The sequence below is a fragment of the Crotalus tigris genome, unplaced genomic scaffold (assembly GCF_016545835.1).
Source record: "Crotalus tigris isolate CLP2741 ecotype Arizona unplaced genomic scaffold, ASM1654583v1 scf7180000019007.31208882:3723066, whole genome shotgun sequence".
NCBI lineage: Eukaryota > Metazoa > Chordata > Lepidosauria > Squamata > Viperidae > Crotalus > Crotalus tigris.
The window spans coordinates 716,725-731,552 of NW_024097321.1; the positions used below are offsets into that span (position 1 = coordinate 716,725).

The 14,828-nt window shown below is 37.4% G+C and overlaps 1 protein-coding gene across 2 annotated transcripts in view; it reads right to left on the minus strand.

Moving 5' to 3' along the window:
• Window positions 1–14,828, minus strand: part of IPCEF1 (interaction protein for cytohesin exchange factors 1) — a 58,045-nt gene that overhangs the window by 17,676 nt on the left and 25,541 nt on the right. The window contains exons 4-5 of one of the 2 annotated variants that reach the window (XM_039358259.1): window positions 8,646–8,682; window positions 7,856–8,025 (exon numbers count right to left, since the gene is read on the minus strand). In XM_039358259.1, the coding sequence (XP_039214193.1) occupies window positions 7,856–8,025; window positions 8,646–8,682 (207 nt within the window). Of the gene's footprint in view, window positions 1–7,855; window positions 8,026–8,458; window positions 8,584–8,645; window positions 8,683–14,828 lie in introns of those variants that run through there. The other variant, XM_039358260.1, reaches the window with a different exon arrangement.

Sequence of the window (14,828 nt, forward strand, 5' to 3'; positions counted from 1 at the left end):
AACGAACACTGGTAGAAACAAAAGAACATGAACAAGCATTTGTCAAGATACACAATTTCACTTTCGTGAGAATTATTAGCTTACACTATAAGCTAATATAACATGCAGAACTGTTGGACAATCTTGGTAAAAATATTTACTGTGGTTAGAAAGTAGATCCATCAGTAACAAAGCTCTCTTTCCTTGTCTAATTGTGACATTTTTCCCAATATAAAGAGTTTGCTTGCACTGGCTTTGGTTACACAATCTGGTTCACCAGGTTAGCTAAACACCTATCACAGACATGTCAAATACAAGGCCCGGGGGGCTGGATGCGGCCCGCAAAGTGGTTTCATGTGGCCCGCAAAGCCATCCTGGAAACAGTGAGGGAACAGCCCTTGCTGCCTTGGCCCTGGCCCTGGCCCAGGCCGGCCAGGAGCCAATGTACAATTTTGTGGTGGCCATCTATGCTGAAACGCATTCAGTCTTAGCTCCACAAGGCCGTCTAGAAACAGCAAGGAATCAGCCCCTGCCGTATCGGGCCCGCCCCCTGGGTGCATGCTGGGGAAGTGTCACCCTTTGCGAGGAATGAAGAAATGGACCATGCCTTGGCCCACCCCCTTCTGCCAGAGACCCTCAGATCTGTCCCACTCCTGTCCTGTAGAGCTGGCCATGCCCACCCAGTAGGCCACATCACTCCATCCACGCCCACCCAGTAGGCCACACCCACCCTGACCACACCTACCCAGCCCCCCGAGGGCAACTGCAATGCTGATGCGGCCTCAATGAAATTGAGTTTGATACTCCTGACCTATCAGATTCATAAAGTAAAGAGATAAATAAAAAGCAATCCGTATCTCTATTATTTTACATATTCTGAATCACTAACAATGTTTTAGGAGGGTTCAAATTCATGTTTGTGGGTTTTTGAAAAGAATCTCTTTCATTTCGATTTCCTAGGTAGTCCTCTGGGAAAGAATCTAATGCAGGTAAAGGCAGAAGGAAAGGAAAGAAAAGGATGACCAGCAGCAAGGTGGATGGACTCGGTTACAGTGATGACGGATGAACAGGATAAATCATCCTGGAGAAAGTCTACCCATGTGGTTGCTAGGAATCAAAAACAACCTGATAGCAATAATCAATCTTTCTGAATTTGCACGATTCATTTTAGCTTTTATCAAAATCTAAAGTTTGCTAACAGCCTGTGTGATTCAATGAGAATTGGCCCTCGTATAATTGGCAAATATGTGTGGAAAGGGCAAAATGTAGGCTGAATTAATGTAAAAGCCTAACTAATACTTATATTCTCTGGAAGCTTACTGACAGACAGGAGATATACTGCACCAATTTGCTGTTGCTAAGTTACATTTCCCAGAATCTCTGGGCAACAAAAGATATTGTTCAAAGATAATAGTCTTCTTCCTTCATAAAAATATCACTTCCCATACTGAAGAAGCACAAAGCAAGCATGGCATGGCCGGCAACCGAACGTTTCTGTGACAAAAGCATCTGCATCTCCACAAATACTGCCTAAAATTTCCATTTATAACTTAAACTATCCATTTGAATAAGTGAAGTCAGGATAGGATTGCAGAGAATAGTGAAGTTTACAAATCACCATATTCCTAAAAACCCCAGAAAATAATCAGTGTTAGGTTGCAATTGTAATTTCTGCTTGCCGAAAAAGCTTTTGATCTTGAAAACTCTACTTTTATAGGGAGACACAAAACAGCCTTGCAGTATTTATATCCAGTGCACTCTTACTAATAGAAGTCACCTGTTTATAGGGAAGCCCCAAGAAAAATAAATGCTATGAAATGTTGGTCAGATACTTACCCCTATCTGTAACACAAAAGTTATATCTAGCCAACATGGCTAGGATACAGGGCATAGTCTTCCTCAATCAAGAGAGTTTGGGTTCTAGCTGTCACCCATCTCTGATAACCAATAACAATGGAATTTAACACCTCAACATGGCACCTGATTCAAGAAAGCATTCTCATTATTGGAACTATCTTGCTTATTCAAACACATTATGGATGCATTATTAGAACATTTCATCTGATAATGGTACAAAGAAAGTGAATGCCTGCACAGCAATTGTCTCTGCTTGGCAGTTAACTGACTGTTTCCATATGGAAGTGAAACCTAAATCATAATTTCTGTTTATAGTACTACAATATTATTATTTTTTTGCTCTGGGGTCTTCCCCTGACAGTCACTCATGGAAAAAGCTTTTCCTTCTCACAGATAATCAGCCTCTCTCCCTTGTGCATAAAAGATCATTCTATGATTGTAAGGTTATTTGATTTCAAGTCCTTATTTTATGCTGGGTTTAGAGAGGCGAGGTTAGCCACACGACCAAAGAAATCCATTGTTTTCCACTATGTGATTATTAGGTGAAAGAGACACATGTCTGCATATGTGACTGATGCCTTAAGTACTTAGAGCACCACATGTTTCAATTTATAAAAGCATTTCTTAGGTAAGATGGCTGATCTTTTAGTTGCACTTTATTCATGAAAAAATCACTTGTGGATCTGATCAACTAGGTCAGGGGTAGGCAAACTTGGCTGTTTTATGACTCATGGACTTCAATTCCCAGAATTCCTAGGCCAGCCATGCTGAGGGGAAAGGGAGAGGTTTCCAAGCTGAGCCATGAGCTAGATGATTTCTATTTGCACAGCCTTCATGATCAGACAAAATTCGATTATCAAAATATCTCTTTTTTTCACTATTCAGTAAAAATAGCTGTTGATTAAGATTGCCTTTGGTTGCAGTTTTAGTCCGGTCATCCATGGCACCTCCTGGGGGAAACATTAAATAATCAGTGTTTCAGTTCCAAACTTTTAAAGGCTGGATAGATGACAGAATGGTGCTTAAAGATCATTGAAGTGTTCGGAATGCCTTCACTGTCTAAAAAATCAGCCCCAAACTTCTCTGCTGGTAAAGTTACAATATAAGTTTTATTGTGGTGGTAATGCTCTGAAGCAGGGGTCTTCAAACTTGGCCCTTTTATGATTTGTTGACTTCAACTCCCAGAATTCCTCAGCCAGCATGCTGAGGAATTCTGGGAGTTGAAGTCAACAAATCATAAAAGGGCCAAGTTGGAAAACCCCTGCTCTGAAGACTTAGCAGCCCACAGCCAAAACCGTATTCCCAGCCTTCTCCTACATACATATATAGTCATCACATTCCCTTTTAAGCTAAGCAATATTATGCAGAATACAGGAAAGAGATAAGAAATAATAAAAGGAAAGAAGGGAGGGAAAAATAGTTTGCCAATTAATAATATTCATTATAATTCTCCACACCTTTCATCTCTTCAAACAGTCCCTCTTCCTACCCCATCTATGTATTAATTCCCTTTTAAACTTTAAATTCCTCACTTCTGGATTTTCAGGATTTCATCAATTCCATCCAATTCCATTTTCCTCTCTTCTCATTTCATTCCATTTTCTTCATGCATTTGCTTTTCAGTCCAGCCCTTGTTCATTCTGTCTATAGACCAACCGATTTCAATGCATGTTTTTTATACCTGTGAGTCATGTTATATATAGTCTATATAATTCAGCACTCATCCATCTTTAATTTTCTTCATGGTTTACCACAGACACTTCCCTCTCCATTCAGTTTACTTTTATATTTCTTTTGATATACCCAGCTCTCATGTTTTGTAACTAGGTGGGCAAAATTTTATTCTTATACATATACATTTTTCTTTGGCAATAATAATTTCTCAGAACAGACTATGTATTATATATTATCGACTACCATTCTACTATCATTTGCCCATCCTAACATTTTTCCATCAATTTTTCCCTCTTTAATAAACAAACTGTCACAGTACACAAAAATATGTTTATATTCTATTTAGGTATAACATGCAATCATTCACCCCATTTTTCTTGTCAGCTACAAATACCTTTGCTTTTGATATATTAATTTTCAGATCCATATTTCTTTTTGCATCATACAATTTAATATTCATGGCAAATCTTTCAGGTTTTCAACCAACAACATAGTGTTACCTTCATACAAAAATGTACATTCATGCACCTAGCCAAAAGTCTGCAATATCATCAAAACAGCCTTGATACATTTATACATCAATCCCTTAAGCAGCCAAGTGGTCATACCCTGCTCAGTGTTGAATCTACACATCCTGTTTATCCTTGCAGGTAGTTTAATTCCAGCATATACCTCTCTTATCACATTCAGGAACCAATCTGCAATGCTACATTAGCACAAAATGTTCTATAATTTCAGCCTATTAATTGTATCATATATTTAATAAATCACCTTGAGTTCTGAGGAGTAGGGCAGTTCAGAAACACAGGTAATGAATAAATCATACACTTTCTGTAGTCTAATCAACAAATGTATAATAAATTTATCAAATTCATGCATTTCTTGCTCACTGTCTTACTCAATGGCAATTGCTGAAATATTCTGTTGCTGTGCAAAGTATTCTGGAGCCCTATGTGACTTTGGGCCAGTCATTCTCTTTCGGCCCAAATCATCTCACAGGATTGTTGTTGTGAAGAAAATAGGATTAGGAAGGAGTATTGTGTGTGTTGAGTTATTTATAAAAAAACAATAAAGGTGGGATATTAAATAAATAAATAAATTAGGAAAAACATACAGCAGATGGAGTTCTTCTTTTCATTCTTGCTAGAGGGCAATGAAAATATAAGAAAAGTCATGCTAGACTAAACCAAAGGCCTTCCAGGTCCAGCCTGGTCCAGCATTCTTTTCCCACAGTGGCCTGGGAGATACCACTGGGGAATCCTTGGTGGAAATCAATATCATCTCATCAGTCACATGAGATGTGAAGAATCTGTAGCTCTCTAGATACTGATGGCCAACAACTCTCAGGAGTTGAAAGCAGAATATGCAGGGAATAGTAGGGAATGGTAGCTCAGTAAGATGTGGATGGGGAAGGCTATGTGTTAGTGGTTGTTCAGTGGTTCTCAACCTTTTCTTTACCATGGACCCCCTTTAAATACCTTTTGTGGCCATGGGCCACAGCTATGGACCACCAAGATTAACTCAAGATTTAAACCATAATATTTTTTTCAAGCCTTTACGGACACCCTGTGACAACATTGTGGCCCCACAGGGTCCACAGACAAAAGGTTGAGAACCACTGTGTTAGCATATAGTCATTGGAATAATAGCTGTAGTTTGACTGTTGATTAAATATGTCATGGCAATGGTGACAAATGAAAACGAAATGATTGTAAGGAACAAAACTGTGGATGGAAAAGAGCAAGATACTTTCAGAAGTGTTGAGTTATTGGTCATAAGACTTGCTATAGTCTGAATCCTAATGGTAAACTCTAAATAGATTATAATACACTAATTCACTCTAGCTTTTCAATAGAAATAGCTTCTAAATGCTCGATCCTAATAAAAAAAGAAATAATATTCTCCAAGAATAACATAGGAATCAACTAAAGTGAGCATTTAATCATTAATGAAGACCATGATTCCATTTTTAACAAGCATATCATGTTAATGTTGATTTCCCCATTAACATCTCCAACCCTCTTAGGATCAGGCTTAAAAATTGTTGTTAATTTTGTCTATTTAATGTATTTTCATTCTTCTTTTCAATAAAACCTCAGAGGCAGCAGTGAACCAAAATTGAAACTATTTGTTTAACAACAGGGTTAAAACAAAGGCAAAAGGAAGCCAGTAATAAAGTCTAATTCAGCTTTACATACCTTCAAACCTAATCAGAAAATCTACAACAGTGGTATTTCCACACACTCCTCTCCAAAATCTTGATGCACACCACCCATGCTATCGTTTAATAGGATACCATTAAAAATATTATGGTATCCATAGATTAAGAGGAGGATTCTCTTAAAATAAACTTCTTAATCAAGGAGGACCTCAAGCACTGAACTCTCTAGGACTAAAGATGTTATCTAGTCTGGTAACAAAACATCTCCAAGAAAATACTCAAGCTTTGAGAGCACCAAGGACTCCACAGTTACGAAACCTTACAATGGATCAAAGAGATACCGGTGTCAAATTTATTTTTTAAAAAATATCAAAATAACATTGACCACCTGAGTCCCAGAAGGCAACAAGAGCTGTTTCAGTATTCTAACTAGATTAGAATCCCAAGATTTAAATTGACCCATATTTCTAGTATCACCTTGGAGTTTGACTTATGTATAACTGTCACAGTTTCCTACTTCAAAAATGGGGAGGGGGGAAACCTCTTTAAACAATGGGAATCAGTATAGCTTCCTTTCAAGGACATTAGCAAGTCCCTCTCTGAAGGAAGCTTCATGTCTTTGGCCTAATCCAACTTAATTAGTTGTATGCTGTTATTCATAAAGTGCAAGTGACAGTCATGGATGAATAGATAGGTAAATTATCCATATCCTTAAAGAACAGTGAGCTTCTTTTGAAGAACATTAGTGGAAGGAAGCCAATGCCATGTCTGTCATGGCAGATTTAACATCAGATAGATTGATTCAGAAGGCCCACAGGGAGGTTCAACAAAGTCAAGATGGCAGATGCAACCACACAACCAAAAACTCTTTTAATGTTCATTGCATAGCTCTTCTAGATACGAAAAAAGGATGGTAGCTCGATTGCACTTGCCATCTTAATTTTTTGAGCTCCTATGCGTGGCCCTGAACTGACTGGAGGCAAATAAGAAACTCAAATGGATCATACATTGTGGAAATGGTGCTTTGTCCTGCTTACTGTGGGCCCAGACATTATAAGTAACTCCCTAACTAGTTTTTTTAAAAAAATGTTATGCCAGATTACTCTTACGAATGCAGTATTGGAAAGAAAATTTTAACCATATTTAAACGCAAGTCCTATAATCTCCAAACAGGGCAGTGACTACAAAGGTATTGTAATCCAATCTATGAGGACGCCAGAAGAGTGGAGAAGACAGATAAAAAACAGTTGGCATAACAACAGTATTAGAAACGGAAACTACTTATGTTATACTTTGCTGACATTAATTTATCAATGTTGACTTCCCAAAAAATTAAGGACAAACTGAAATTATTTAAAAAATGCCATCTTGGAACAATAATGGAAAGGACATCTGTGAATCGTACATGGGTATAAGGAAAGTGGGACATAAACACTTGTATCCAATAAATAAATTGCTTGGGTTGTCGATCTATAAGTTCATTTGCATCAAGCTAGTGAGAACTGTTAGACAAAAAGAGCACACACAGCTTTCATTTGTTGACTGATTCAATCAGTTTGATTTAGCTGCCCATCCCACATTCAAAATAGTAACCTAAATATATAAAAAACATTAAAATAACCAATTTGAATTAAAAAACAAAGTAAAAGAAATAAAAAAACAAAATAGCATAAAATATCCCTAAGATGCTTTCCATTAGTTGGCATGCATGGCATCTAGCAGGTTGTATTATCTTTTAATCCCCAAGCCATGTCACCATGTTTCAAGGGCTGTTCAGAAAGCCAGCAAGGTTGCTGCCAGTCTTATGGAGAGGTAGAGGGGAAGAAGTAGAATCTGTAGCTGTTCCAATCATAACATTTTCCCTTTCCTACCTTACAAATCTAGAATGTGGATAGGATTGACTGCACAGAATTTATTACAAGCTCCAAACTACTCCCTGGCTGTTGGCTGACAGGTGATATAGTTTACTTACATATTTTTCATCAAAAACAGACAACCCCACTATCCATGTCAGAAAACAGTGTCTTTCCCACCATTGTTGAATTGCCTCAGACATGATACAGAAATGCACCATATGTTTATATATATATATACATGTTGTTGAATTTTAGGCAGGACTTCATTGTAGGAAAGTAAGATTCTGTTTTAATTTATTTATAGAAATGAAGAGATTAACATTCTTACCAGTTGATTGCTGTACCAATATAATGATGAAGCCTTCAGGACACACCAAAACTTTTTCCATTTGTTGCCAATAAAGCCTCCTTTTTCCTTTTTTTTATACAGCCATCCCTGACAATCAGCCAGTCCGAGATCCTTACATGAGATCCTTCGGCGACTCATGCTGTAAACACCTGTACAAATAGAAGCAAGTGTCACTTTTTTGAAAAAAACAAAACAAGCAAAAATACTATTTTTTTTCTCCTTTAAATACACCCTAGGATTTTCAGGATATGACCAGTGTCATTTTTTTAAAAAAACAAAACAAGCAAAATACTATTTTTTTTTTCTTTTAAATAATACACCCTAGGATTTTCAGGGTATGAATAGTTCACCAAGTTAAATTAGTAAAAGTGACACTTTTAGAAATATCCCACAGAATGAGAAATATATTTCCAATGAAAATCAGCTGCTAATTTTTACTCTTAGAGATCTTTCCAACAAGTATTAATATATGGCTAAAGTATCCTTCAAAGCTGATTTGCCTCAGAATTATTTGTCACAGCTTGTTTCACATACACATACAAACAGAGAGAGAGAGATACACACAGACCATTATTTACATACCAAAGCAGTTTAGCACAAATGAAGAGCATGTCATTGTTTTCCGCTCTTAATCAAACCAAAAACTGAACAGAGTACGATATAGCAGTCGCCACCACCGCCACCACCACAAGCTGATTCGAAAAGCCCTCAGTTTCACACGAGCAAGATATCAACATAAACAAAAAGAGGAACAAAGCAGACTCAGTACCTTGATTTTTCTTCCTCGTCTTCTGACGCAAAGGGATCTGCAAGGCACGCAGAAAAGAAAGAAAAGAGGAAATTTCAATTGGTGTTGTAACATTTGCAGAGAACAGAGGAGGAGGAGGAGGAGGAGGAGGAGGAGGAGATGAAGATAGAGCTTGCTATAGAATGCAATCTTTCAAACATGCTCGCCACATAGCAAATGGGAAAGCCAGGAGCTGAAGCATAACATGCTGTAATTAAAATTGATTCATGTGGAGCTCCTAGAGAAAAACTACTGGGCTCTTTTGTCTCTTTCAGTACAGCTTCCTGTTTCACACCTGCAGCAAGCTAGTCTGTGTTAAGGGTAGTTAGACACAGGAACACAAACCAAAAGCAGCCATCTGAAAATGAAGCTTTGCAGCTTTATATCGGTCTCTAATATTCAAAGGGTAAAAGCAAGTATGGTGAGAATGCATGTCCAGGACTCAAAGGTATGTAAAGTATGAAAACCTGCACATGGCATAACTACCAGCAATCTTTGTATCACTCGGCAGCCATTCCCATGGCAGAGCTTGGCAAACGGCAAAGAATCAGGGGAAGGAGAGACTCAGCCTAAATTTTTGTCACTAGTTCGTACCACAACATAGCTAAGTTAATCCTACAAAATCAATGAGACATAAATATGAAGGTTCAACCGACAAACATCACCCAGTGAATCCTTCCTTAAGGACTAGCAGTTAAACGTATGAATCATCTCTAGTGGAAGTAGTGTGGTTACAGTGATCATGTATTTGTAGATTTTGAACTGGAATGAACTTCTACTCATTGGTGTGTTACACAGCTGGTTATTCACATATTTAATCAATGTAAGTATGCAAAGTTCTACGTTCTTTGTTCAATCCTGGCAATAAAGGGTACTATGCTTCACTTTAGTATCTCAATTCACCATCCTTTGTCTTATTATTTAATTTTTAAAATTTTAAATAGATGTGCACGGAAGTGATTTCCCCATAACATAATGCATTTTATTTTGGTGGTTTTCTTTAATATATGCACTGTGAGTTATAACTTGAGAAAGAGCAGATATTGGCACAACATGTCTCTGGGTTAAGGTCCTACAAATTAAATAACATTGATTTTAAAAAATCATGGAAAAAGGCAAGACTGTCTTCACAAAGATAAAGTCTTCAAAAAGTATCACACAGTTATACTTGGGTTTGATATCCAATGGTCTTCCACTAGGGCAGGAGATTCCTGAATTGTCTTGCAAGAATAACTTGCCTTCTTCCGAACCCATTGTCCATTTTGAGTTTCCTTTCACATCATTCATTCATACCCAAACTACAATTTTCCATTCCCAAGTGTGTGCTATGCCAGCTCTCACTTGCTTTTGTGCCTATACATTCTGTTAAGTCCCCAGAGCTAGTTGCCAACTGTGTCTCTTTAGCAGTGTTTTTTTTCTAAAAAAAAAAAAAAAGTGCCAGAACTCACACATGTCATACAACCCGCCTTGCCTACCCTACAAGATTTCATCGAAAAAAGGTGCCGGAAATCCGTTCTGGGCGTTCTATGAGAAAAAAAGCCCTGCTCTTTAGTCTACCATTGATATTTCATATTGTAACATACATTCTTATCTGAAGCCTCAGCCATACAACCAAACATCTCCACATGTTGAATTTGCCCTATAAGCAACCTGTCACATGCCCATACTTCAGCTTGCTAGAAATGTGGGCTTACTTGAAAGGTGTAGCCAAGATGCCTTTGATCACCTCGGCGTGAACAGCCGCTGCATCTATTTTTGATAAGATCCTGTCTGGCTATGGTGACATATGCCTTAGTTGCATCTAGATCCAATTGTTGGAATGTGCTCTGCCTTGGGCTTCCTTTGCATCTTTGGGAACTGGAATTGGTTCCGAACATAGCAGAAAAAGTGGAAGTCAGGATCATATTACCTGATTCAGCAAGGTCTATTACAGACATGTCAAATACAAGGCCCGGGGGCAGGATGCGGCCCGCGAAGTGGTTTCATGTGGCCCGCAAAGCCATCTTGGAAACAGTGAGGGAACGGCTCCCACTGCCTTGGCCCTGGCCCAGGCCGGCCAGGAGCCAATGTACAATTTTGTGGTGGCCATATATGCTGACATGCATTCAATCTTAGGTTCACAAGGCCATCTGGAAACAGCGAGGAACCAGCCCCTGCCATGTCGGTCCCGCCCCTTGGGTGCATGCTGAGGAGGTGTCACCCTTTGTGAGGAATAAAGAAATGCACCATCGTGGCTTCCGGTGGTTAAAGCGGTGGAGATGGCGGCTACTTTGTAGCCGTCCTCCTGAGAAGGTGTCAGATCCGCGGAGCACAGCGTTTACCAGCTGGCCCGCGGCTCGCAATCCCCTTCCCGGGCGAAGGGAAGGGGTAGAGATCGCATGAATAGAGGTAGAACCTCTTAACTCTCCCTGGATTTTTATTTTTAGGGGGGTAGAAAGAGGGTTCCCTCGGAGTTCATTGCCTTCTCCGCCTCTCAGCTGTCTTTGTTTCTTCGGAAACAAAGCGAGACGCCGCTACCATCTCCGTACTTAAAGAAACCGTGAGTAATCTTAAACCGGACAGAACTGTTTAAAGGATTTTATTTATAGTTTAGCTTTATTTTATTTTTTTTTAGTTTATTTAGTTTATTTAGTATGTGCTGATTTTTTTTTATTTTTTTGAGCTTTCTCTTTTTTTTTTTTGGGCGGAAAAGTGAGAGTGAAAGTAAAATGGCGTTTTGAAAGTTTTTTCCTTTAAAAGACGGATCGGCTGAATTGTTGTTTAATACTGCTTTTTTTTTACTTTTCTACTTTTTTATTCTTGGTGACTTTTAGATTGATCTTATTTTATTCTATTTTATCTTATTTTTAATTTTTTTTTTGGATTACTTATTTTTATCGGTATTTTTAAGAAGAAAGGAAGATAAATTAAAATGGCTTCAAAACGACAACCAGCTACTGCAGCTTCTAAAGTAACTTCTTCTCCTGCTACTTCTACTGTGCAACAACAACTTAAAATAATACCCTCAGTGCAGCAACCTAAATCTACTCCACCTTCACCTCCCCCATCTGGCACATCAGCACAAGACATTAAAGAAATAATGGTAAGTGCTGTCTCACAGTTTAGGGAGGAAATGAAACAACTTTTGGACCAGAATAAATCTGAAACTAAGGAGGAAATGAAGAAAGAGATGAAGGAGCTTTTAGAACAGAATAATGCTATTTTGAGGGATGATATACTTCTAGCTCTATCTGGAATGGCCTCAGTGGTTGTGAAGCTGGACTCCAGAGTAGAGGAAATTGAAGAAACAGTTGAACTTTTGGATTATAAATTTCAAGATATGGAGAAAAAAGTGGAGACTTCACAAGATGATATTCTTATGTTCCAGTATAGACAGATGGAATATGCTTTGAGAATAAGGGGTCTGAAAGAAGATAAAACTCAAGATTTGATGGAAATGGTGATTAATGACTTGGCTGTTATTTTGAATATTGATAAAGAAGAGTTACGTGGGGATGTGGAAAGAATTTATAGAGTTAATTCTTGGATTGCAAAACAGAGGAATTTGCCTAGAGATGTGGTGATATATTTTGCTAAGAAGTCTTTGCGAAATCAGATTCTACAAACTTTTTATAATAAAAGATTTCAGATTGCTGCCCAAGATATTATTATTTTAAAGGAAATTCCACCTAAAATTTTAAGAAGCAGAAAAGATTTTGCTTTTTTGGTAAATGAACTTAAAGCAAGACAAATGCCATTTAGATGGGAGATTCCGATGGGCATTGTTTTGAGCCATGCGGGGACACGTTATAGACTTAATACAGTTGCTAAAGCTAAGGAATTTTATAAAATGGTCCTGGGAGCAGGCTCTCCTTTGCCCATGATGCATAAAGTCTTGAGTGACAAAGAGATGGAACAGAAATCTGAAGGTACAGGGATGATGACTGCTGGACAGGTGGTATGGATGTCTCAACCAGAAGTTAAAGAACAGAGAATGACCCGTGCAGCACATAAACGTAAAGAAAAAGAACAACAGAAAAAAGAAAAAGAAAAAGAAATTGAAGAATCTACTCAGCAAATTGCTTCAGTGCCGGTGGGAGGAGCAAGACCCAAAAGCTCTGCTACATATTCATCAGCAGCAGAATTTGAGCGGATCTTCTCCAGGCTGAAGGCCAAGGGAGATGGCAAAGCTCCTGTCCTGGAATGTTAATGGATTAAACATTCCTCAAAAGAGAAAAAAAATTTACCACTATTTGAAACAACATAACAATGATATTATTTGCTTGCAAGAAACTCATATTACAGCTAAAGATCAAAAATATTTAAATAATCCTCGCTTGGGATCTCATTTTGTATCTCCCGCCCCTGGGAAGAAAGGGGGTGTGGTAATCTATGTTAAACAGAATTTATCTGCTACCTTGTTAGAATCAGATCCTTATGGAAGATATGTTATGCTTGAACTTGGTTTATATGGCAAGAAAATTCTTATTGTGGGGTTGTATGCACCAAACCAGCAACAGGAGCAATTTTATAGGTTACTACATCAGAAAATAACTTTGTTGGACTATAGATCTGTGATTTTAATGGGAGACTGGAATGGTGTCTTAGATATACAAATGGACAAAAAAGGCTCTTCTACCTTTTTTAAACAGGCTAAATTACCTAAAGCCTTTTTTGATATGAAAGAAGATTGGGAATTGAGAGACTATTGGCGTGAACGTAATCAAGAAGAAAAGGATTTTACGTTTTTTTCAGATAGACACCAATCTTTCTCAAGAATTGATTTCTTTTTGATCACAACAGATTTATACAACAGGGTGAAGAATGTAAAAATTTTTCCTAGGACATTGTCCGATCATAGTCCAGTTTGGATGGAACTGTTTGTAGAGAAAGAAGATAGGAGATCCTGGAGGGTGAATGAGAATTTATTTAAACAAGAAAAAAATGTTCATAAATTAAAGGAATGTTTAAAGGAATATTTTACTTTAAATATGAACAAGGGAACATCAATGTCAATGGTCTGGGATGCAAGTAAAGCTTTTATGCGTGGTATTTTGATAAAAATGAATAATTTGCATAGACAGAAACAGACTCAGAAACGGAAAGACTTGGAAGAGGAGATTAAATTAAAAGAGAAACTTTTAATTTCAAATCCCTTAGATGAAAAGGTTAAAGGAGCTTTAAAATTGTTAAAAACACAATTTAACATGCTGATGGCTGATCAAGCTGCAACTAATTTGCTATTTATGAAACAAAATACATTTTGTAATGCTAATAAACCAGGGAGATGGTTGGCTTATCAGTTAAGAAAAAAACAGAAACAGAGGAACATAGATAAAATAAATTATAATGGTAAATTGGTTTATCAGAAAGAATTGATTAAGAAATCTTTTTTAGAATACTATCAAAAATTATATAAGGGTACTAATATTCAAATTACAGATATAAATAATTATTTAGGCAAAGTTAACTTTCCTAAATTAACAGAAGATCAGGAAAAAAAGATTAACGGTTTAATTACTAAGGAAGAAATTGTTACAGCTATTAAACAATTGAAATTGGGCAAAGCGCCGGGTACGGATGGGTTGACATCTATTTATTATAAAGCTTTAGTAGAAGAGATGATTCAACCGTTGTGTGAACTGTTTAATAATTTATTACAGGGGTTAGAGATCCCTCCATCCTGGCGTAATGCATTTATATCATTGATTCCAAAAGATAGTCAAGATCTTACTTTGCCTAAAAATTATAGGCCTATATCTCTTTTAAATGTGGATTATAAAATTTTTGCAAAAATTTTAGCTAACAGGCTTATGGGGATCTTGCAGCAGTTTATACATAGGGATCAATCGGGTTTTATAACTGGAAGGTATATGAAGAATAACGTTAGACAAATTATTAATTTATTAGAGTATTTAGAAAAGAATAACCAAGTCTCTGCAGGCCTGATATTTTTGGATGCTGAAAAAGCCTTTGACCAAGTGAATTGGCAGTTTATGTTGTGTTTAATCAAGGAGATGAATTTTGGACAAAATATATTACAAGTATTATCCAATATATATCAAAAACAGACTGCTCAAATTATTGTAAATGGGGGTTTGTCAGAGGCTTTTGTAATAGAAAAAGGAACAAGACAGGGATGCCCGTTGTCTCCGTTATTGTTTGTTTTAACACTGGAAATTTTGT